Below are 24,332 nucleotides of genomic sequence, written 5' to 3' on the forward strand. Positions count from 1 at the left end.
GAGTGAGTCGCTACCACAGTGCTGCACTACAATGATTCTACATGAAAATTTTCAGAAGAACATGTGTTAAATTTTCTGTCCATCCACTTAAGATACTTACATGATGCCGATTTAGACATAACTGGTGATACATACAAATATTGTGGTGAAAGAGTAGAAGTTAATGCATTTGGCATTTCACAGATGGAAAACTGAATTACAGATTCAAACAAGAGGCAATAAAGATTGTTGTTAATCTAGCTCTGAAGTACTCATAATCACACAGAAAGCTTTCAATGAAGTGTGGAATTGAAACTTTGAAGTCTAGTACCCTAGCCATCTCTCCTGGGTTTTATTTGTTTACTTTTACTTCAAGCCTTCTAAATTATTACTAGTCTAAGAATACACCTGAATTGTTTACCACTACTAGGTAAACCTCCAAGCCACTAACTTGAGAACACCACAGAACTTTCCATTATCAGCTTTGCATTGAAAAATAAGAAAAAGAATATTAAAAAATTACAACATAGTGTGGGAGAAAAGGTAAGAAGAAGAAAAAGGCAAAAAGAAAAGGTAGGCATGATGATTTAGGAAACAAAGTGATTGATTGTTGGTAAATCAACAAAGGAATAAGGAGAAATAAAGGGAGAGAAATTTAGTAGATCTGTAAAGAAAATGAGAAAAAGAGCAAACAGTGAAAAAAAAAAAAAAAAGAACAGAAAAGATGCAAGCAGAAACAAAAAAATTACAAACACCTAAAATAATAAAGCAAAAAGTGACAGCGAAAGGAAGGTGAAAGAAAGGGGAAAATAAAACAACATATGACATGCAAAAAAAAGTGGTTCAGATCTGAGAAAAAAGGAATGTCAACAGAGCAAAGACATAAAAGAGAAACTAGAGATACCTGATGGGTGGAAATATGTGTATTTGTAGGTGAAAATCTACACAACCTAGAGAACACAGCCAGCTACATTCCAGCAGAGGTAACAGGCTTCTCCAAATAGGCATTTTATATATTTTATATATATTTATTTATTTTTAACTTACGGGAAAGAGACAGTAGTAATAATTCAGATTGTGAGATTCAAAAGGACCTAAATTTCTCCTGTCTGTTCAGGCAGTTTTTTCCCTTCTTTTTTTTGACACTGGCTCAATGACATCCTTTAGGAAAAACAGATGGTATTTCCTACAGTATATTGGAGTATTACTGTAAAACCAATTCTAGAAAACTCAGTTGTTTGTTTGTTATTTATTTATTTATTTTAAAACAGATCCTATAGCTTTATCAAATAATAAGATGCTAGAAGCCATGTGCCAGAAAAATTAAGGACCATCTTAGTTTGCAAGAGACCCTAATAGGTCAACAACAGCAGAGAATTATCTATATATGCTCATGAACTGTATATATGCTCATGACTGTAGAAAGTATACTTAGAAATAATGGCACAAATACCACTTCCGTGCACAACCACCCAGAAAAAGAAAGGAGAAATAGACATTGAGACAGAGAAAATGAGTATGCTTTCAAACTAAAGTATCTTTCCTTCACACATCCAGTACAAGGACTAAGAATGCACACACAAAAAAAGACACGGATTAAGCAGCAGGGAGCACATGAGTCTGCTCTACTCACTCCAGCAAAGCCTCAAACTAGTTTCTCAGGGTATACAGGAACACGATTACTGAAAACTGAGTTTTTACACTTCTTTGTGGTGATTCTGAGACCTCCCACTGTCACAGACAAGCTGCTTTACTAGGCTTGTATATACAATGCAGTTGTTGCTATGTTTCCATATAATTCACAAAACAGGTAATTGGCTGAATTCTGACAGCACTAGATGAATATATGTCTGGCTAGTGAAGATATTTTCATTCAACCATACCATGAAGTCATAAGATCTTTGGGTGAGCTTGTGAGAGTCAGAGAACAGTGGCCAAGCTGCATATTGCATACAGAGGGCTCATAAGGTCTTATCAAACAGCTGGAGACAAATTGTTCTTCCCTGTCATCCATCCAATGAAAGAATAATGCTAAACAAACAAGGATCAGAGTGCAGCATATTATTCTCAAACCTTTTAATTTCCCAAAACACTAACTGAAAAATTGTGTTGTCATGAGCACAGTTCTATACTTAAAATATTAAGCTTATTAGGGGCTGTGACACTGAGTAAAAACATGCATATCCAACAAAAATTTCTCATAAGCCTTTCTTACATTACTTAAAAGAATAAAATAAAACGTATATACCTGAAACTGCTGTTTGATGCTGCTTGTTGAATAAGAGACTTAAAGGTGATACACAGCAGTTAATTAGCAATCAAAGTCTGACAGCTACAGCTGCAAAATGTTTGTATGATAAATTGAAAATTATTTATTTCACTCTACATGAAATTAGTGTACACTCATTAGAAAGCGAGTGATTATCTTGAAAAGTATTACTGGAAGATTTCAGTAGATTTGCTACAGCATCAGAAAGCATACAACGTATTTCTCCAGACCTATTAGCATTATACCTGTTCTCAGGATTTGGTGTCAACATGGTCTTTAGATCTTGACATCACAACTGAAAACATACATGTACTCAGCAGAATAATGTTTAACAGAGTTCACAATCAGAACACCTTTTTTTTTTTTTTTTTTTCCCCCTTTCTTTTCTTTTTTAAAATCTCAGCTCTCATAGTTTGAACTACTTCATTAAACTATATATAAAGCCAGTATATGCAACTGATGTACATACACAATGCAACAAAGAAAATTCTCATTAAATGTAAGGAAAAAAAAAAACTCTGGAATAGATCCGAAGAGTTTACCCATAGACTCTGTTGTCCAATGCCTGGAAAGATTTAAAAGGTCTACCGGCTAAGACACAAAGCAGCCTGTTCTTACTTTGAAGTTAGCTCTCTTCCAGATCAGACCAGGTAACTTCCACAGGACCTTTTCAACCTATGATTTATTGATTCTACAATATATATTGGAAAAATATAGTCCCGTGCTAGGTAATCAGGGATGGGGATCATCTCAAATATAGACATCTCAAATTCTATAAAGCCACTTCTATAATACAGGAATTTAATAACTTATAGTAACATATAGCTCCATATATTTGTATATCTATATAGGATATACTAATTACACTGCTGTATTCTGATTTAAATACAAATACCTTGTCAGTGTAACCTTTCATGATATAAAAAAAAATAGAACTACTGAAAGCAAAACAAGAAGTGAAAGAGATTCGGAATACTTTGTTATCTGGTGCTGTTCTACTGCAGTACACCTTGCAGCTAAGAAGTCTTAGAGAATTCAGCATCACTGACATTTTTACTTTGATAAAATGAACATGTCAACATACTGGTTTTAGATAAAAACCAACCAACCAACCAACATTTGAATTCTGCATGTAATATAAAACTGTTGTTAAACACATACATGTAAACACAAATATATACATACACACATACCCCAAGGCCACATATAAGAAACAAGAAAAATTCAAGGTTTATGAAATATTAAATACAATTAAGATTACACTGAGAAAGTAATATCCATAACAAAATGCCAATGTTAGAAAGCAAATATTGACCTTTATAATTTATCAAGTTAAAAAGCCTCAATTTGCTCACTATTCAAACTTGAACAATAAGTATGATAGCTTAGATGGCAGAAAGAGGAAAAAAAAACAGTATTTGCTATCACTTTGCATTAACATTTTGACCAGTCAACAATTCGGTAGTGATGAAATGTGCAGTTTGATTCAAAGTAAGACAAGGCTATTTAAATAACTCAAAATAAGAAATGGGTATTGAAACATTAGAATTTTGATAAGCGATCACAGCTGCACTAGAATTAGTTTCTATAGCAACAGAGGAAATAATGTGGAGAATTGCACTGCAATACAAGATGGATTCCTTACAAACACTGCTGTTCAGACAGAAAACTTTAAAATTATTCACTGTATTAAAATATTTCTATTAAAATGGTTATTTAAATACCCTATACCTTGTGCCCCGTACATTGTTCTATTTTGGTTCTCAACAATTCAATTCTACTGCATCTATTCAAGTTTTATATTACATTTTCACATTTTTCCCCCAGTGCTTTCCTCCCTATTTTAAAACTAAAGTGACTTATTCTGGAATATACTGGAACTTCAATCTCAAACTAATCTGCATTTTCAATATTTATCTTTTATTATTCCTACATAGAAGCACTTATTGTGTTTATTTTTCCAGCAGTGCACTTGTAAAATATTACAGAATCCTTTTGCTTTGCATGTGCTATTTATAAGAAGCTGCATCACTGCCATGTGAATGAACATCACTATGGAACTTCTAAACTTGTGGTCATACGAGACATGCATGAGCTTTTTATCAGTGTGCACTCTCATGTCCTAAGCATGATTAAGAAACCATAGCATATCCATTGATATTCATGGTCTGAATGCCCATAAGATGGTAAGATAAAAGCCTTTCAGTTGAGCATATCTTTAGATTCCAAATGTTGACCATTTCTAGCACTAAGAATTATTGTTCCATTGCATCATCTCTGATTCTAGCTATTTTTGGCAACTAATTAAAAGCATATGCATGAACCTTTTATGTATTTTGCCCTTATAATGAGACCTATTACTCTGGCTTATTCAATCCCTTTGAGTTCCAAAGTATCTTTTGAGTTACCATGGATACAAGTGATATGCTTTCTCCCACAACTGCTTTGTGTGCCTTATCAAACACCAGAAAACTGACACAGTAGGAATCTGAGCCATCTATACAGGATGAATACCAAACCTCTTGGAAGTATCCCCACTCACCAGAATTGAGCTATACCATAAACAGCACTTGTAACGAAAGAAACAAGCAGGTTCTTTTCTATCACATGGAAAGCAAAATGAAAAAGATGCAGACATCAAACAATTTAGTCTGATCAATTCTGAAACAGCAGTAAAATGAAAACAGAAGTACACAGAATACTTCTGAGTTTGCTATTTCCAGTTGACAGAGTTTAAGTGTTTCTAGATCAATAGATCCACTGAAGATGTAAAACATATGAAATGCTTGCTGAGATTTGCTAAAAGAGTTGCAGAAACATTGTATTAAACTCTGAGATTATGCAAAAACTTGAGTAAATAAAACTCCCTTAAATAGAAATTGTTAGGCCTCTTTATACAAATTTATTATGGGCATTTTCAAATGTAAATTGCATTCCAACAAGCTGGGAATAATTTGTACTAATCAGCTAAGAAGAGGGCAGTTAGTAAACTGATTTTCCCATTTTTATTTCCCTATTCCAACCTGTTCTTGAAAACAAAAGATCCTCTCCACTCAGACAGCAATATTAACAATGGATTCAAAACCAAAGTGCTGACATTAACATAATCTGAATGAATATATGAGAAATAAATGTGAATACCCAGAAGGAAAAAATATTGTAATATGAAATCAATATAAACACATTCAGAACCATCACTCAGCTCTGACTCCGTTTATGGTAAGAGAATAGCTACATTTAAGTGCCAAAAAGGCAGATGAGTACTTGAGAGCCATAGAAGAAGGGATAAGCACAATGCTCCTCTTGTCCTTTTTTCTCAGTTATCTAAACTTCTCTAAGTATTAGAGCAAAATACTCTACAAAAACTTACCTGACTTGTTTATATCCGCAAACTCAGCCTTGCTTTAAAATCCACGGATTTCAAAGCATAATATCTGAGCTAGATACGCTGAAGTATAAAAGACACCGACACTTACTCTTGTTTCTACTAGCATTAAGAATTAACTGTATCATTTTGATACATTCGTTTTCCACAAACAGATATATACTAAAGACATACTGCACATTTTCATTTTTTTTTAACAGTAACACTGTAGGTTAGCCTCACGTTTGGCTGGACATCATAAGATTCATTTCTTTTAACTTTTAAATTTGACTTTGAACTTTCTCAGGTCATGTTTTCATTCATTTGGGAATGAAAAACAACCCCATAATGCTTTTACTGTGAACACAACCATAATTACACCTCACATTTTTTTCCTGAAAAATTTATTTTAAAAATAATTTAGAGCTAGTAATACAATCAAAAGGAACTTAAAGTTGACTGCTACTTTGGCATTGATGATAAGTCATCTGTATTATCAAAACATGATTAAATCTTTAGTTTAATGTTGGAACCTCTTCTAAAAACAAAACAAAAAAGCTTCTGAAACAGCAGTGGTATTTGCACAATGGCTTGGTACTCCTGCCATCATAGTCACCTCTACTCCTGCTTATCATTTTGCCTGTTTATAATACTCTCCTGGATTATCTGCATTGTGCACAAAATCACAAAAGAGATCATCCATTTCTCCTTAGGTAAATATAGTTCAAACTGCTACTTTTCTCTTAAGAAATAACAAGACTAACACAGTTACTATCCTTCGTAAAAAAAGGTTAAGCTCTTCCTTCAGTAAATCTCAGAGATTTCAAGAAGTAGCCACTGCTGTTTCCTGCACCTTTGAGGCCATGAGATTGCCCTTAACACTAAAGACAACTAAAGTTTTTATTCCTGAAGATGTTCTTATTTTAAAGCCTTTTTTTTTTTTTTTTTTTTTTTTTCTGGTCAACAGGTAGGAAATGGCACCAGATAAAAGCAGATGATTCAGAGCAGTGTCTCTCATTGCCAGGGAAAGGAATTTTGCTCTGATAACAGCCATCATGGAACAGGATGATGAGTTTTTCAGATGGAGAGCATTAGGCATTAGTCCCTTAACAGCTGAGTTATTTCTCCATTTCTCAGAAAATAACCATCAACTCAAACTGTCTTTTCAAACTTTACCAGATCTACTCAAGAGTCACCTATTGACTGAATTTTGTGTGGACCAACAACACCTGATTCTAAATGTGACAGGAAGAGATCTCAGGGCAGAACAATCAACTTCATCTTCAAGAAGAGCTTTTCAGCAATACATTTACTTGCATAGAAATAATCACATGAAAATTAGCTAAGAAGTAAGCAAACAAGCACTTTAAAGTTTGTGGAAAATACATCATTATTCTCATTATGATCTAAGAATGGTTCCAGTCTGGCATTACAACCAGAATTTAACATAGCCATGTATGAAGTATTTCAAGCAAAATATATTCAAATATATATTGAAAATGTAGTTGTAAATTAATAAAAAATAGACTTTTTTTGTATCCGTCACTTTAAAATTAGTTCAACATATTTCTAGATTTTTTTTTTAATTTCTACTCAGATTGCCACAGATGCCACATTTACAACACAAATACAATACAAACACTTCAAAGTATAATAGATGTTAATAAAATATAACTTAGATGGCACTGTGTTTTTCATTTCAGAGTTGTCTTTTGTTCTATTAAAACTCACAGGAACCTTGAAAAAAATCTAAAATATACTAGCTGTTTGAAAATTTATTAAAATAGTGTTTTTAGTGTTGATGATTTCAAAATAAAGGTACAGAAGTCACTGCACGTACTACCAAACTACAGATTGCTGAAATACAGGGAAAACCAAGTAGATGTAACAAAAACAGGAACCACAAAATACTGGAAGCCACAAAATTTTGAGCAAATTCAAGTAAAAATTCCCTGAATACAAGAAGAAATGAGTCTAATTACTAGCACTAATGTTGAGCAATTTAAACAAGAACAGAGGCTGTCCCTCTCTCTTTTTTTTTTTTTTTTTTTTTTTCCTTCCCTGAAAGATGTAAGGTTAGCCTGACCTTTCAGTTATCATCATGTTTTCTGGTACAAACATCAGCTCTTTGCAGTAAACAACAGCAACCGTGTCACCTGTTCGAGTCACATATGTAAGTGATATTTGCCTCGGCTGAGCATTTTCAAAGGGAAGAAAACCACACCTGAAGTCAGCTTCTTGAAGAGATGAACATTTTGTAGTTTTATTCTCCGAGATTTGGATTTTCCAAATACACATGCTCTTATCAGCTCTATTTTTAACCTGCCGCTCATATAGGATACTTAAAATTCTGAACATGTTTACATTATCCACCCAGCAGGCTAATGGAACTGCATACCAGACAGTCATGCATAATTCAAATCAATATCCTCAGGCTTGCAACTCTAAGTCAAAGCTGCCTTTAAATAAGCTGGGTGTGACTTTAACATGAATAAAATGTATCTAATTTTTAACCTTTATCTGACAAATTGATATATTTGCAGAGGGATGTCATAAATCCGCTTTAAAAATTGAAACAAATAGAAAATCAGGATAACACCTTTAAGGAACATTTTTAAGGACAAAATTTAGAACTTTCAATAAGACTGAGCGTGAAGGTTACAAATAAAGAGGAGGATAATTATTATATATATTTATTTCTAAAAATGTACAAACATATACATAAAAACAAATGGTAGCAGAATACTAAATGACACAGAAGGTGAACACAGCAGGATTTCCTATTTACAAATTTTAAGATCAAGATTTAATTGAATTGGGCATAGGCGATTCCACACTGGAAATCCTATACCCAGCTAAGCATGTCTGCTAGCTTCTCTCTAAGGACCAGAATCAGAATTTCAGTAATAAAATAATTTTGCCTTCAAGTATTCTCATGTGCTTCTGTGAGACCGTGATTCATTCCATCACAGCAGATAACCTTCAAGAATGCTGAAATGACCAGAATCATGACTGTTATATTGGCTAAGGATTTATTTCCAGGTTAGTTCTAAATAAAGTGGAAGAAAAGTAACTGGAGTAAAAAGAAGAAATGACAGGGACAGGACAGGATGGGACTTCCACACTGTGTAATATAAAATCCTAATCCTTTTCCACCAAGGAGAATAACCCAACAAATCCTAAAATTTAGGGTAATCTACAAGTGTTGTAAATAGCACTTGCTTTAACAACAGAGCTTATCTCAACAAGGGGAAAAATAAAAAAGAGAACAGATTTTTGCCACCACATGATTTTCATGTCAGATGCATTTAAAGTCCCAGTAAATAATATATACAATTAAAGTGGCTATGAAAAAAAAAAAAAAAAAAGTCTATCAGGGAAGTTAGAATTAATAAAAACACCTTTAAATAAGAATAAATTATATCCTAATTGCTAGACAAAAATGGTTCATCTTTTACACAAACAAAATAGTCATGGAATAATTCTAAGGGAATACTTATGATATAGTTAGAGCATACACCTATGAAATGAATACATATGTGCATAAGGAAAAATATCTACTCTGAACAGACAACAAAACAAAGAGTTAAATTACAAAACCAACATGTTCTTTTGATAAGACTGGATTATTTAAAAACAAACAAACAAACAAGAAACAGCCCTAATGATAACTAATCTTTAACTGAGGGGAAAAGAAACTGGTTCCCTCTATCACTAGATATTACCTTAATACTAGGAAACAAAATGCCCATACCCAGAAGCTTTAGATCTTAGTAAAAGAAATGCCAAATTTTCAATGTGAGCTCTCAGATTAGCAAAAGTGCTAGGCTCATTGCAGAAGTGATCTTTCTTGCTGATGTAGTACTACCTCTTGCGTCTATATGACCTATCATTTTACTAACATGGAACACCTGTGTCAAATAAAATGCCACAAGGAATTATTTCAGCCACAATATACATGTAATCTTTTCCCACTTAATGAATGATCTTAGTCCTTTCATGAATCCCAGATGCAAACAGACCAGCAACTTATTAAAATGGTAAGTTTAAAATAAAATGGAAACTTTCCTGTAATTATTAATGTATGATTTACATCACTTCAGAGACATCACATTGCTAAGGGTGACTTTCTTCAAAGCCTTCACATCACTGCAAAGGGTATTTCTTCAAAGACTTCAAAATGCTGGCAGGAGGAACCTAATTTGTGAGATTGCTTTGCTCACTTGCACACATTAGAAAAAGTCCTTTTCCATTGGAAGGCAGTTGTTTTTTCATTGTTGTTATTGTGTTTTTGTCTGGTTGGTTGGTTGGTTTTTACCCCCTTTTAGAGTTGATCTAGGAGGAAAAGGAATTTTCACGTCGAAAATCTTATCATCATCACTGACTGATTTTTATTACTAGTTTTCTTCTCTCAGCAGTAGGTGACATGCATGCTTTAATATCTTTTTCCAGCATCTCTACTGTTAATCACACAGTAAATCCATAATTTCAGAATTATTAAAGTTAATTCTATCGAGCTAGCCTGCGTGTTTTATTTGGTTGACAAAACAGTTAATGCGCACAACTTGGATCTCATCTATCTGACTTTTCAACTTAAATTCCTCAGTGTAACTCTTTTCTCTTCCAAACTGTATATAAATTCATCCCAGAATCTCCTTTGCACTTACCTCCCCTATTTACCTCAACAGCTCCATAATATTCCCCAAGAAAATTACAAGAATAATATTGAATTACACATGTATTTCCTGTATCTATATATGGACTCCATCCATTCTATATCTCTAGACTCCATTTGTAAACAACATGCTTATCTGCCATTCATGTGGTTAAAGAACCATAACCACAATATGATCATATTGTAATAAGTGTAACATATGATCATATTCTAATAAGTAATATTTCTTTACTATCAGCAACCTTTCAAAACACAAAGAGTAACATTTTCTTGGGAAACAAAAAGTATATAAATTCCATAAAACTGAAGAAAAAGCAGAGCAAAAGTTAATCTTTAAATAAACTTAGTCTTAACAATGTTCAGTTCACTAAATCTTTTCAGAAACAGGCATCATAATTTCAAACGCTTAACAGAATTGACTGTCTTCCACTATTATAGAAGAATAATAGAGGACTGTCATAATGCACTAGGAAGGCACTTCAAAACTTTAAAAAAAAAAAAAAAAACAACGTAAAAGAAACAAAACAGAACGCATGTTGAATGAAGTTTTCCTGGACAATTCTCTGTAGATCCTTGAATTTCAAAAGCATCATGCACTACACAGAACTACCCCTAAAACATGGATATAGATTACTATAGCAAGCTCTATATATCACTTGTTACGGATATGCATTGAACTGCCACACTCCCCAAGGCTTAAAAACCACAAGAAATTCTCTTGTAAGGGCTTTGAAAACAAGGAACGCTCACTTTGATTTACCAATGAATAGGAGGCAGACACACAATAATCAGAGACTAGAATTAATTATAATAATAATAATAAAAAAAAACCCACCTTTTTCTTTCACAAAAATTTCTAAGAAGTGCATCAAGAACCATAAAAACTAATAGTATACAAGTATACTATCAGCTAAGGTACATGAGTATGAGTAGTAGAATACCTCATAGCTGTAATGTGACTCAGCCCCCAAAACTTTGAAACATTTGGGAATTACTGCTCTGAAGTATCTTGATGAATGTACTGTTTGAAGCACGGTGTCTACCTAAAGCCACAGAGCAAAACGAATATTTTCTTTCAACAGATATTATACCAAAACAATTTCACAGATAATCTGATAAAGACACAGAGAAAAATGTGTAGTCACCTTCTTCCTCAATATTCTTTCCATTATATTTATTCCTTTAAAGCACGTGGAGGGAAAAAAAAGAGAAGTGACTATTTAAGTTAACATCACAACATGACAAATTATTCAACCGAGTTTCATTCCTCTAGTCTCAATACTAGTTCAAAGTTCTTATTCCACCTAAACCATCTTCTTGGCTTGTAATTCTTTGCATCTGAAACATACGGATAGTCCAATTTGCAGAGAACTTCATGGCTATATTTTACTTAATATGATACAACTATACTGTGACACTCACTCCACAATTTTCCAACAGTAAGTCTTCATTCAGACTTGGCTTGAAAATAGATCTGCTTATATGTAAGGAACAACGAAAGAAACTAAACTGGAAACCATGTGATTTACTGAGGGATCCTTTTTTCCTATCTCAGCCTGTACAGTGGCTTTCACCTTTGCTTGACAAGTCTGAGGAAGGGCTTTAACAAAATGGGGAGATTCATCTGCATACCAACTTTGAGGTGCTTGTGAAAGAGCTTTTGGTTTTGTTGGGAAGATACTGACATAAAATCACTCTATACATTCAAGTTGCACAGTGAAGACACTTTTCCTGATAAATGAAAACTAACAGGAGAGAAAGAAAAGGCAAAAAGCTGCAAAAAGAATCAGATCCAAGACATTCCAGAAGAACAGTCGCCTTCACGTGCAAAGATTGACACTGAGGAGCAAGGCAAACATATGTCCAACAGACATATCAACATAAAGTGCCGAAAGCCTAGAGAAGAATAAAAGTGGAGAAGATAAACTACAAAAATAACATCATATTCTACCTTCACAATATGTAAAAGATGGACAAAATCCAGTAGCATATGCCTGCTAGTGCAGCAGATTCTCATTTAAGAGAACTTATGTTTTCTCACTGCAGTCTTTTAGTGCTTCCATATGTTTCCAAAAAACCTTGTGAAATGTAAGGCACTTGGGCCAGTCTCAGAAATAGAGCTTCTGAACAAACATGTCTTCAGCCGCAGGGCTTTACCAATTAAGATGTTAGAAAAAGACTTTAAAACAGGTTGGAGATGGAACCTGTGGCTGTACAAAGCTAGTAATCATAAATAAAGCATATCTGAGTATGCTAAGTAAGTTTTCAACTTTTTCCAGTATGATGCCACTTACTCCAGAATTGGGATCCGTTTCCTTGATTTGCTTGCTAATGTCTGGAATTTTGCACAGCTGTTAAAGAGTGAGACATGCTTTAAGAACAGCATAAACTAACTATAAAAAAAAAAAAAAAAAAAAAAAAATCTTTTCTCACCCTCTTCTCCCTTTCATTTCTGATAAGAGATTCAGAGAATCCTGATTGCAAAAGCAAAGAAGAACCTACAGCTTTTGACATTTGCCTGCAAAACACTGATTTCAATACATTTACCCTAACACTTGTAAGCATAAGAACCTCCACTTTCCAGAATTTAGACCGCTTCATTAAAGAAGATATATTGTATTTGCCTATGAAGCTTTCAGAGACAAAGACACAACTTGCCTGTATGAGGTTGAGGTTTTAAAGTTCATGAAGTAGCCACTGCTTTGGAGATGAAGAGGCTAAATTAATATCATACTGTAAATGTTTTGGAAATTGAAATTATTAGGAAAGCGGGGCCCATTTAAGATCACAACCAATACAGACACTAAAAAATACTTCAGTTACCAAAATGCAAAAGAATAACATCAACTTGAAATGTAAAGTCTGTAAACAAATGCACTTTCTTATTTAGGTCACCACTTCACAATAGTCTTCCGGTTAGCAGAAATATCTTACTGCGTTATTTAGGCTTTTTTTACTTCCTATTTTTGTTCTTTACTTTCTGAAACTGATGTGTAATACCACAGCCTACACTAATCCTATACTACCTACTCAACATGATAATAACAGCATTTGAAAGGGAAGGGAATAATATATCGGATGTATGTTGTCAAAAATGAATGGGAAGTTATATCAGGTAATGTATCAGGAAAAAGGAGAAAAGGTCACTTCAAGTAAGTATCCATACTTTATTGGATAATAAGGCAAAGAACAAAGAATACTTGAAAGAGATAAGGTTTCAGACTGAGCTGACCCTAGGAATCTGGGCCTAAACACAAAGACTGGATTCAGTCTACATATAGTTACCAAGAAATATTGTAATTATACAGGTTTCTGTCTTTTCCATGATTAATAGTTTTAAGTCATTTGTGCAATAGTCAAGCATCTTCTGAACCATTTACATTGCTGTTCTGTACTATTTTACTTTTATTTCTCATCATCTTGATTTTCTAATGAAACAGATTTTCTTTTAGAGATACTCTAGAATCAAGTCTGTCCGTCAGGAGCTCACTGTGAGAAAAAAAAAAAATCAAAAGCTTGGAGCCTGCAGACATGCTTGCATCTAAGCACTTTTTTTTTTTTTCATTTAAAATATATATTAAAAGTCATCAGAATCTAAATGCACCAAATGCAATATATAAATATATAAAGTAGATCGGAATCTGTCCATGAGCTGGTATCTGTGAATTAAAATTTTAAAAACATATTTCACAGAACAAACAAAAGTGTAACCAGAACTTTCCATCATCAAAATATACCCCAAAAATCCATAAAATATCTTGTTTTCCTCATTTAATGATTAAATACGTTATACAAAATTCTATGTCAGTTCTATATACGAAATATACTGAATATACTGAAAAGGAAGATTAATAAGGCCATCTAGAGGAGAAAAGAATGTTGTGAGAACATGTCACACAGTTTCAGACTTCAGAATAAGACATTTTTAGAGACACGCCAATGGAAAATATATGTAACTAAGTAATTGATAATAAGTGTTTTTTACAATAATATGATCAGATATTTTGGTGATTGTGGTAAATCAAACGATATATTGTACATGTTTTTAGCAATGCAAAGTTTAAAAGATGTATTAATACAGGCATGACTATATTTTTGTCTCTCGCAGAATTTTTGTGCAATGTTAAGTGCAGACATGTCTAAACAAACAAATTTTAAAAATGAAGATTAAAGTATAGTGCAGAGTAAATACTTATTAGGTAAACCATTTATTGACTCCTTTGAAAACACACAGCACACTGTCACAAGATACAACATGTGATAGAGATTAACTGCTCTAAGACGAAGTAACACAGGTTTTTCTGAAAATGAAACTTCCCATTTTCATCACTCATTACTCTACCTCTGATGGAATTTTTAATGATATCATCAGAGGCTGATTTACCAGAAATGAGCAGGGGAAAAACAGAGATGAGACAAAAATGAGTTCTCTTCTCATCACTGCACTGCAATGCTATCAATCCCTGGTCAACGTATGGATTGATTGGTGCCATAGGCTGGAAGTGCTGCTGTAATGTTTACTTCTCAGAAGTAGAAATGATAACATACATATGAGGAAACAGAAGAATACAGACACCAGATATATTGATAATTATTTCTCATGTTTAATAATGTACATAGGAAAACACTGCTTGCTCCCCTTCCATTACAAAGAATCAAGACACAGTTCTATCATTTGTCTTTAAACATCTTATAAAAATAAGTCAATATCATATAAACCAATTACTTTACAAGTTGCAGGGTTCCCATGGCATTAGGTCTCTTATATATGTATGCCACAACCTTAAGGAATAGTAAAGCTTTGAAATTTTAAAAATTACACTGAAACATCAAGAATGTTGATGCTATCCCACTTGCAACAGATGATTTTTAACCTCACCTATTCAGTAAATCATTTCTCTGAAAACATATGAACTGTTTGGTAGTGTTAGCCAGTCTCTCTCTCGATTTTTGACTGCAGACTTTCATATGAGGTTTCCACCTTCTCTTTTTATCAAAGTTCTTGGTTGAGCATCTTCCCTCCATAACGAGCATAATATAATGAGGCATACTCTGGGTTCTTCTCTAGTCAAACACATTTTTTATATTGTGCAAAGATTCTTGTTCAATATGAAGAACAACAAATTACTAACACTAATTACTCTAGTGTGCCACCTTCAGGACACCAAAAAGTGTAAAGTACTAGGCTAATTTGTTGCCATGTCCAATTCCATAAAAAATATTTTTAATACAATTGAACATACTTTTTGAGATCATTTGATAAAAAAAAAAAAAAAAAAAAAAAAAAAAGAGTTAAAATCAGTCTAACTTGAAAGCATTTGAAAGCTACTTTGCATGACTTTTTGCAAGCATGGAATGACTGCAGGCTATCAAATAAACAACCAGGCTGATTCTCCACTTGTAAAATGCTGGAAGAGAATGCTCTCACAAGCAGCAGCAAAAGCAGAACACTGACAGCACTAAAGCTGTTTGCAAGTAGAAGTATGTGGTTAAAAACATACAGTTTTCTAAGTTAGTATGTTTTGATAACTTTTGCTTTTTTTCCCCTCCCAAACCCTGAGTGTTCTTTCATTATAATAAATTCAATTTACATACTAATTTTAGTGCATGTGTGTGTGCATATATAAAAATGAGTTTTAGATCCAGCCAGCTTCCTGAATGGAAGAAGTGTTGAGAAAGGATAGCAGCTGGTGAAGCTATCTTTAGCAAGAGAATTAGAAAAAAAAAAAAAAAAAAAAAAAAGGAGGGGGAACACAAGCATTACTTTCCTGCTGCAATGCTTGGACTTGCCAACAGGTTCTTTTGTCTTGCATTCTAACCATGATAAAGATTTCAATACTGGAGTTCTCAATCCTCAGAAGAGAATTAAAGTCAGCTAATATGAATTTTGACTATGTGAGAAGATGACAAAAGACTATTACAGAAACAAAAGGTAGATACAAGCTAAAATAATGACATTGAAGCTTAACACTTACAGGGACAAAGTGAAATGCTCAGATTAACTGAGAACTCTTCACTGAAAAGATGAACTAGGATCAAAAATCTGAACAACTGTGAAATAGAAAAAGGAACGTTATGTGTTCCTTCCAATATGAATCATTCCATGACTATTTCAAAAAGTGGCCTCAACAGTTTGAAAAGAGACAAATACATTATTCTGGGTATCTAGAAGTAGTATTATTACAGAATTTTAAAAATACAATTGAATTTTCCATTTCCTGTTAATATACATCAACATTCCATCTGAACAGTGTCATCAGCCATAGTATCTTATCTTATTCCCCCCAACAATGCTGTTGATAAAGCTCAGTGTGTATATGTATACATACATACAGATATTTGTATATATATATAAACACACACCCCACAGGATACTTTGGTTATGTTTACTATCCCTTCCTCGTTGTTGTTCACATGACCTTATTACCACTTGACCTCTCTTTTGTGTCTCCTTCCCTGTTTGCTAGAACTCATCTCCCAGCCTTTAACAGCAAAGGAAAGAACTGAAAATTCTCATGATCAGAAAGTACTCCTCTTAGTCTGCAACTTACTTTCATGTCGTTTGTGTCTTACCACAGGACGCATGCACTAATTTCAAATTGTAGTGACAAGCAGACTTTCATATAATTGAATAAATAAAATAAAAGAAATAAAATTTTCTAGCTCTTCTGGACCATAGACAACATTTAAGTATAGACATATTTTAATTACAGGTGTCCAACGCTTCTTAGAAAAATCCAGTATCAAAAAACCCTGCACTTCAATATATTAAAATGCATCCAACAAATATCTTACTGTAATACAGCATCTATGTTAGAACCTGACTTTTACATAACTTCAATTGAGCTTGTCTTTCATGTTAGAAAAATGCCTACAGATACAGTTCTCACATGCAGCTATTTTCAAGCACAAAAAGCATATTGATGAAATATTGATTGCAGAATTCTCAGCCTCTACATCAGGCAGCTGCTGTCGCCCTTAGTCAAAATCAAGAGATATATACCACAAAAGGAAACCGTCCCATTGTTCACATCCAACTTTTACCTCCATGGATAGTTCAGATTAATCAAATAATTTCTTTTTCTGATTTCAAAAGAGAAAGTGCAGAACGTTCTAGTAATGCAAAATGCAAAAACTATATGCGCTGAGAACCAATAACTGATTCCATTTACTTTGCTGTTATGACAGGTTATCAATAAAGGTGTAATGGGTTTTATTTGCATTTCCAATACCACTGAATTCATCAAGAGTTGCCACATTTCCTTCCTAAACCAAAACAGTTTAAAGTAAATTCCCCAAAGAATGAAATGAGTAATGATAAAACTGGATGAAATTTAATATAACAAGATATTATATCATTTGCAGCATTTCTGGAAGAATACACAATTTTTTTTATTTTTCTTTTGGAGCATGCACACATATAAAAGGTATCTGGATATTTCTTGCTGACATTGATTATTTGCAAGTCAAGCTATTCCTGTCTACAACTTACTTATCCACAACATAACTCTGAAATTTGGAATAAAAGGAATGCTTTTAAATCAATCTTACCTTCATCTATTGAGGCTTCACTACTGTATCCATCATATTCTGCAGACAGGGGACTATATTTTTGTCTGGTTTCCCATACATAGTTTTTTTGCTGTCTGCCATCCACCACTGGCAGCCTGGAACTCTGGGTTCTAGACAAGGCCTCATGATATTTACCCAGTGCTTCATCTTCACTCTCAGATGATGAACCATGCTGATCTTTACTCATATAAGAGTTGTCTGTTTGAATAAAATAGAGCAAATCGACTACAGCTCAAAATAGAATACAAGAAAATAACCATAAGAGGTTATCATTGAAGATATTTAAGCTACTTCAACTAAAATTTCTGTAATAGTTTTAAATACCATCTTTCTGTTATTAGAGATATTGTGATTTTGTTATTTGAGAGCTAATTTTATTTTGGACAAAAACTGAGAGATGGTTAAGTCCCCAAAACATTCTAAAACTTATTAAATAGAGAATTGATCCATCTTTGTAAGCCGCACACACTGAAGTTCTTGAAACACTTCATTAACGAAGAAAATGCTCAAAGTATTTTATGTGAAGTAAAGTCAGTGCTGCTTCACTATCACACTTGGATACCTAACGTGTCACAGAAAGGCAACTCCTGATGCTTCACACCCAACTGATTTTTGCTGCAAGCATGCAAAATAAAGTAGAAATTAACCTGATTTATGAGAACAAGCCTATGACAAAATCATTTTAGGATATTTGTGTTAGTAGTACTTAAATTCACAAAAACAAATGGAAAAATGTCAGTATGGATGTTTGCATGCACAAATTCGTTTAACTTAGAATAAACAGCCCCTTGTTCAGTAACTCAAATTAATGCAGATTCTCATTACAGACACCTGGCAACAGCCAAAGATGCACAGAACAACCTAACTGGGTAACTCTCTTATCCCAGTTTCTCTGCAATGCCTGCTTCCGTGGCCAACTTGATCCAACCCACATCTCTCAAGTATGACTTCCCCCACAAGTCAAAGAATCAGCTGCATTTTTAGTTCTGTAATAATAAAGTTTCCCCCTCCCTTTTCCAAACATGGCTTCCATCCATATTTAATATGCTATGCAGATGTTTTGTAGATCTCATGTTCTAACAGGCATTAAATGAGTTCACGTAAACTTAATAAAGGTCAGTATTACCACTGCTCTATGTGAGAAAGCCTACAGTATATAATCTGCCTACTGAAAGCAGAACTCCAAGATGCCCACAACACTGTTGTTATGCTCTTTATTCTGCTAGTGAACATTGTCTAACACGTGACCCAGACTAGCAGAGCCTCTTCTCCTCCCTTTCATGCCCTCATCCTAGTCCCTGGCCTAGCTCTAGTTCTGCATTTGGGCCCCTCAGTACAAGAAGGACATCAAGGCCCTGGAGTATGTCCAGAGCAGGGCCACGAAGCTGGTGAAGGGCCTGGAGCACAAGTCCTGTGAGGAGCACCTGAGGGAGCTGGCGTTGTTTGCTCTGGGGAAGAGGAGGCTCAGGAGAGACCTCATTGCTCTCTACAACTACCTGAAAGGAAGCTGTGGGTTGGCCTATTCGCAAAGGTAACTACTGACAGGACTAGAGGGAATGGCCTCAAGTTGCACCAGGGGAGGTTCAGGTTGGAAATGAGGAGACATTTCTTCTCAGAAAGAGCAGTCAGGCATTGGAATGGGTTGCCCAGGGAGGTGGTGGAGTCACTGTCTCTGGGGGTGTTCAAGGAAAGGTTGGATGTGGTGCTTAGGGATATGGTTTAGAGAATGATAGTGGTGGTAGGGAGATGGTTGGACCAGATGATCTTGGAGGTCTTTTCCGACGTTAATGATTCTGTGATTCCATGATTTCAGCTCCTATTAGTCTTCATCTTCACACCCAGCCAGCCTCACTCCTCTGCTTGGGCATTCTGACTAAAGAAGGGATTCAGCTTACTCAGAAATCAGCCATAGGAAATTTGAGTAATTCAACCCATACTAGCCATCTAAGTCTCTTTTACAGTCAAGTTTTTGTCTCTTCCTATTACAAAGGTCCTTTCTTCCCGATTTTAGGTAAGCTTCTACGTGTCTCTGACACTGGAGAAGTGCCTTCCTACATTTAAAGTACATACTCCAATACACAGAAGTGCTAAAGCGTTTTTTCCCATACTGGAAACAGCTAAAGTTTTTAAACTTGAAAAAAAAAAATCAGATAGAAAGCATGTCAAATTTCATCCAAATTATTTCAAATTTGGCACACTGTTAAAAGTAAGGTCTTGTAATGGAAAATGTCAAGAAACCTTATCTGCAGATGGTGCTACCATTTCCACATGCAATGCATACATAATTTTAATTTAGTATTTGTAGGAAAACTGTTGCTTTAATAGACTGCTAATGAGCAACTAGATCTTCCAGCTGTAGGCTATCAATTTTAATTCACATCCAACAGACATAGTGCTTCCTATTGTACGGATGGCTCTAAAGCAAATTCAATTCCACTGTTCACCTGTTGAGAATGTCACGCTAGGTGGGATATATTCTGGTTAGCAGATTCACTACAAGAGGCTGCTCAGAAGTAGTCTCCTTCACTGCTATACAGACAAAAATTTTGCATCTCAGATGGCCCTCAGCAGGTTGAAAATTGTCACCTGGGAAACTTCCATAAATAAAACAGGGCATGCCAGGGCTCAAAGATAATGCTAGACATCAGCACTAGATACATCATTTACAAGGAATGTATTTGCAAATATGAAATTAGGTGAATTAATCAGTCTGCATAAAGTATCAAAAACAGAACAACATAAATCATGGAAGCAGCATGTTTGAAACAAGCGCTGAAAGTTATGCCTCTAAGAATACACTGATATTTGTAAACAGCCAGAAGATCTCAGTGATACCACATATTTTTTGTCCAGTTCGTAATATAAAAGAACAGGAAAGAGAGGACGTATACTACTAATAAAAGTAATGAAACAAGACCTCTTCAGAGGACCTGTTTAGAGTTAAAACACAAGTTGTCCATGGAAAGATTTTTTAAATGAACAATATAAATCTATTTCAGTTTCTTTGGCAAAGCAAAACAACAACAAAAAAAAAGAAAAACACCTTCCTCTGGTATTTAAAAAAAATATATATGTATCCCTAAGGATTTTATGCCTTTCCTTGCCACTTACTTCTCTTTTAATGTTTATACCTTAGTCAGAAGCCTACCTAAAGAGAATTCATTTTCTTAAAGACTTCTGTTTATTTGGCTAACACAGCTCATATAGCATTATTAACCTATTGAAACCTATTTATTTATTTATTATAGCAGAGAAAATACAACTTTTGATAGAGAATATACTTTACAAATATTGTATCACATGAGGAAATAACAGATAAGATCACATTTTATGATACAAACACAGTAATCACCTACTAAATCAAATTTTAAAAAATTTAACTGAAATTTTCAGATAAGGAAACACACACTGAAAACAAACAAACAAACAAATAAAAAGCCTAAAACCTTATTTCCTTTATCAGATTATTCATTTCTCTACAGAAGCAGCATCTCCAGAAAAGCCTGTTGCTTTTTAAAAAATCACTACACAGCCTGCAACACAACTTTGTAAAAACACTGGATTTCACTTCTTGTTCATAAACTTTTATTGCAATACCGTTGTCATATCGCTTAGAACTGGATGTTGAAGACAGCACACACAGCACTCATATCAACAACACACAGATTTCCTCTGTAAGACTACAACTTTCTTTAAGACAAGCCTTGTTCTTTCTATACTTAAAAGCATTAATTGTCACTTGTCATTCATTCTGTCTTGAAATTACCTTACATATCTTTGAAATACATTCTGAAGATCTGCTATAATGCCAATATAACAGAAGTTCATTTTCCCCCTCTGTCATCTTTGCACATTTTATGCAACGGTTTTAAAATACACAAAATCACAAAAAATACTTTAGCAGAACAAGTCTTAATTTCCAGTATTAATTAATTTCTAATCTTCGACAGAAGCCACAAAAGACACTTGAGAAAAGGTAAGAAAAACTGTACATAGAAAAAGAAAAGTTAGAACATAGGAAAGACATTTATTAATCAGTTCCTTTAACTAATACTTTAAAAAGTAATTAACTTCCCAAAAATATCAACATAATTATAAAATGAAGCCCTGACAAAACAGACCTACTTTCATTGACAGGAAACACTATTATTAAAGTGAAACGTGTAAATTATGTGAAAGAAGTAGGAAGTATTATAAGTTTCAGGAAAGGTTGAAGAATGCAGTTTGCTGACAGACTTCTCACCTTTTCCTGCTGTCTTCTTATTACAGAGCTCTCCTGATTTATTTTCTGATTTCTCTGAGTATTTCTTTTTACCTATTTTTACAATGGTAGCTGATGCATCACCTTCACTCTTGGTTATAGATTTTCCTTTTCTGTCAAAAAAGGTTTCAGATTTCTTTTCTTTGATTTCATTAATGCAATTGGGATGTTCATTGTGCGTCTTCCTCAAGCTGGAGTTTGATAATTTTTGCTTCTGTACATCAACACATTTTGTTTCTAAATCTTGTGGAACAGTCGTATTGTGTACTTCTTCAGAATCATTACATTCAATTCCAGGAGATCGTTGTTTGTTTTTTTTATTCAATTGATTCTTAGAATTATCTGATACTGCATATATGCAACTACCTTGTTTCTCAGTAGATTCCTCCATCATAAGTTTATTACTTTGCAGGCTACCATCCTTCAGTAACTTATCATTTGCAAAATACCCATTTTCTCCTACTGCTTCCCTTTTGAAAGATCTTCCTATATTCTTCAAATCCCAAGGAACTTCCGTATCATCTAAATGACCGTTACTATCTCTGCCTTTCAACTGGCACTGTTTTTTGCCCATGACATGGTCAGATACTCCATCTTCATTTGTACCTTTTTTTACAAGATCTAATGAATTGGAATAATGAGTTTCAGCAGTACCATTCTTTGCTTTCATATACATTTCCTTAGGCTCAGTTAACAATGGTGTGTTTTCCTCTTTACCACCTTGCATAGGTTTATCATTCTGTATTTTGGAGCTTTCATCTTCTGCACGAAGGCCATTTATCATGCTTGTTACTTGTTCAGTTACCGTATCGGCTACGCTGTAGCTGACTTCTCCAACAACACTAGTCAGATCATCTACAACATTGCTGAGAGTGTCCACCAGAGAAGACACAGAGGGAAGACTCAGATTTTGGTGGAAGTTTCTGAAAAACGCCATTTGTCCAATCTATTCAGCAGCAAAACAAATTCTTTTTTTTTTTGAAAGATCTTCCATTTCACAAACAGGTAAACATCATTTCTTCAAGTTCTATTTCATAGCTATTTACTTTTGCTACCTCAAACTCGATACATTTAACAGGGGAGACTGCAGCTTTGCTCTTTCCATTCAACATTCATAGAAAATAATAAGTTAAGTATCAAAAATAAATATCTTGAAATGAAGCCACAATCAACCAGCAATATGACAGTCTTCTATCAACTGTAGCATCAACTAGCCATAATAAAATTCATTATTTTCAAAAATAAGACAACTGTGTGAGGAACGAAAATGTATTTTTATTCTAACCTGCAAAGAAGAAGTTGTAAGACATTTAAATTATGACCTTTCATGAATGTCACACGACAGTAAGCTTTTAACATACTAACTGCACAAACACACATGTAATGGAGAATTCCTGAGCCCCAAATATGTGTTGTATTTTACATAACATAACATATTTCAAAACACAAAGACTTGTTCTGTAGCAAAAAGTACATTAAGAAGGAAAACTTGATTTCCAGAAGCAATAATTTTTTCTGTCTCCAAAAAAAAAGAAAATTTAGCTGCACTTTTTAAAAAGGTGGAAGGAAAGAAAGTCTCAAATTTCCTATTCTGTCCTCTGGTGCTTGTCTCTTCTTTCAAAGCAGCTAACAAAGTGCATTCAATACCTGCATCTCAGAGGTACTGAAAGTTTTGTTTTGTTTTAACCAAGCCTCCGTATCTTTTAGGACGTCTGCTTTTTTGTTTATAAATATATTATAAGACATTATTAAAAAAGCATAGAGATAAATTGTTAGCCAATTAAAAAGATCTACTTAGCTTCTGATGTTTTACTTCTTTAAGATTATTTTCCAAGTGAGTAAATACAATACCTTATCCAAAAAGTCAGTAAAAGATTTTAAAAGGCTGAGTGAAAACTCAAGAATTCCACCCACAAATTTACTTGAGAAGATTTAATTGTACACTATTATGGGGTGATTAAAATATGTTCAGGAGTATTCACACAGTGCATGAGAAATATCTAAATATGAGAAATATCTAAATAAGTAAATGTCAACTCCTTAGTTGCACTGTGCTTGAATTTCTGTGGCTTGTGAATACAAAAGTTTCTTCCTTTCCACATAATTCAGAATCACAGTAAAGAGTCAACGCAGTATGTTTTCATCACTTGAGCAAAATGATTATCTGAGTATTTCTACACCTCCTTGTAAAAATGCAGATTCTTGTAACTTG

At 34.0% G+C, this 24,332-nt stretch overlaps 1 protein-coding gene across 3 annotated transcripts in view; it reads right to left on the reverse strand.

Moving 5' to 3' along the window:
• Positions 1-24,332, reverse strand: part of SYT14 (synaptotagmin 14) — an 88,542-nt gene that overhangs the window by 37,422 nt on the left and 26,788 nt on the right. Inside the window, exons 1-2 of one of the 3 annotated variants that reach the window (XM_082756757.1) lie at positions 22,103-23,399; positions 17,839-18,057 (exon numbers count right to left, since the gene is read on the reverse strand). The exons of 1 other annotated variant lie outside the window; for it this stretch is intronic. In XM_082756757.1, the coding sequence (XP_082612883.1) occupies positions 17,839-18,057; positions 22,103-23,057 (1,174 nt within the window). In that variant the 5' untranslated portion in view covers positions 23,058-23,399. Of the gene's footprint in view, positions 1-17,838; positions 18,058-22,102; positions 23,400-24,332 lie in introns of those variants that run through there. One more of the 3 variants, XM_082756758.1, reaches the window with a different exon arrangement.

This window comes from Aythya marila, assembly GCF_965140915.1.
Source record: "Aythya marila genome assembly, chromosome: 3".
NCBI lineage: Eukaryota > Metazoa > Chordata > Aves > Anseriformes > Anatidae > Aythya > Aythya marila.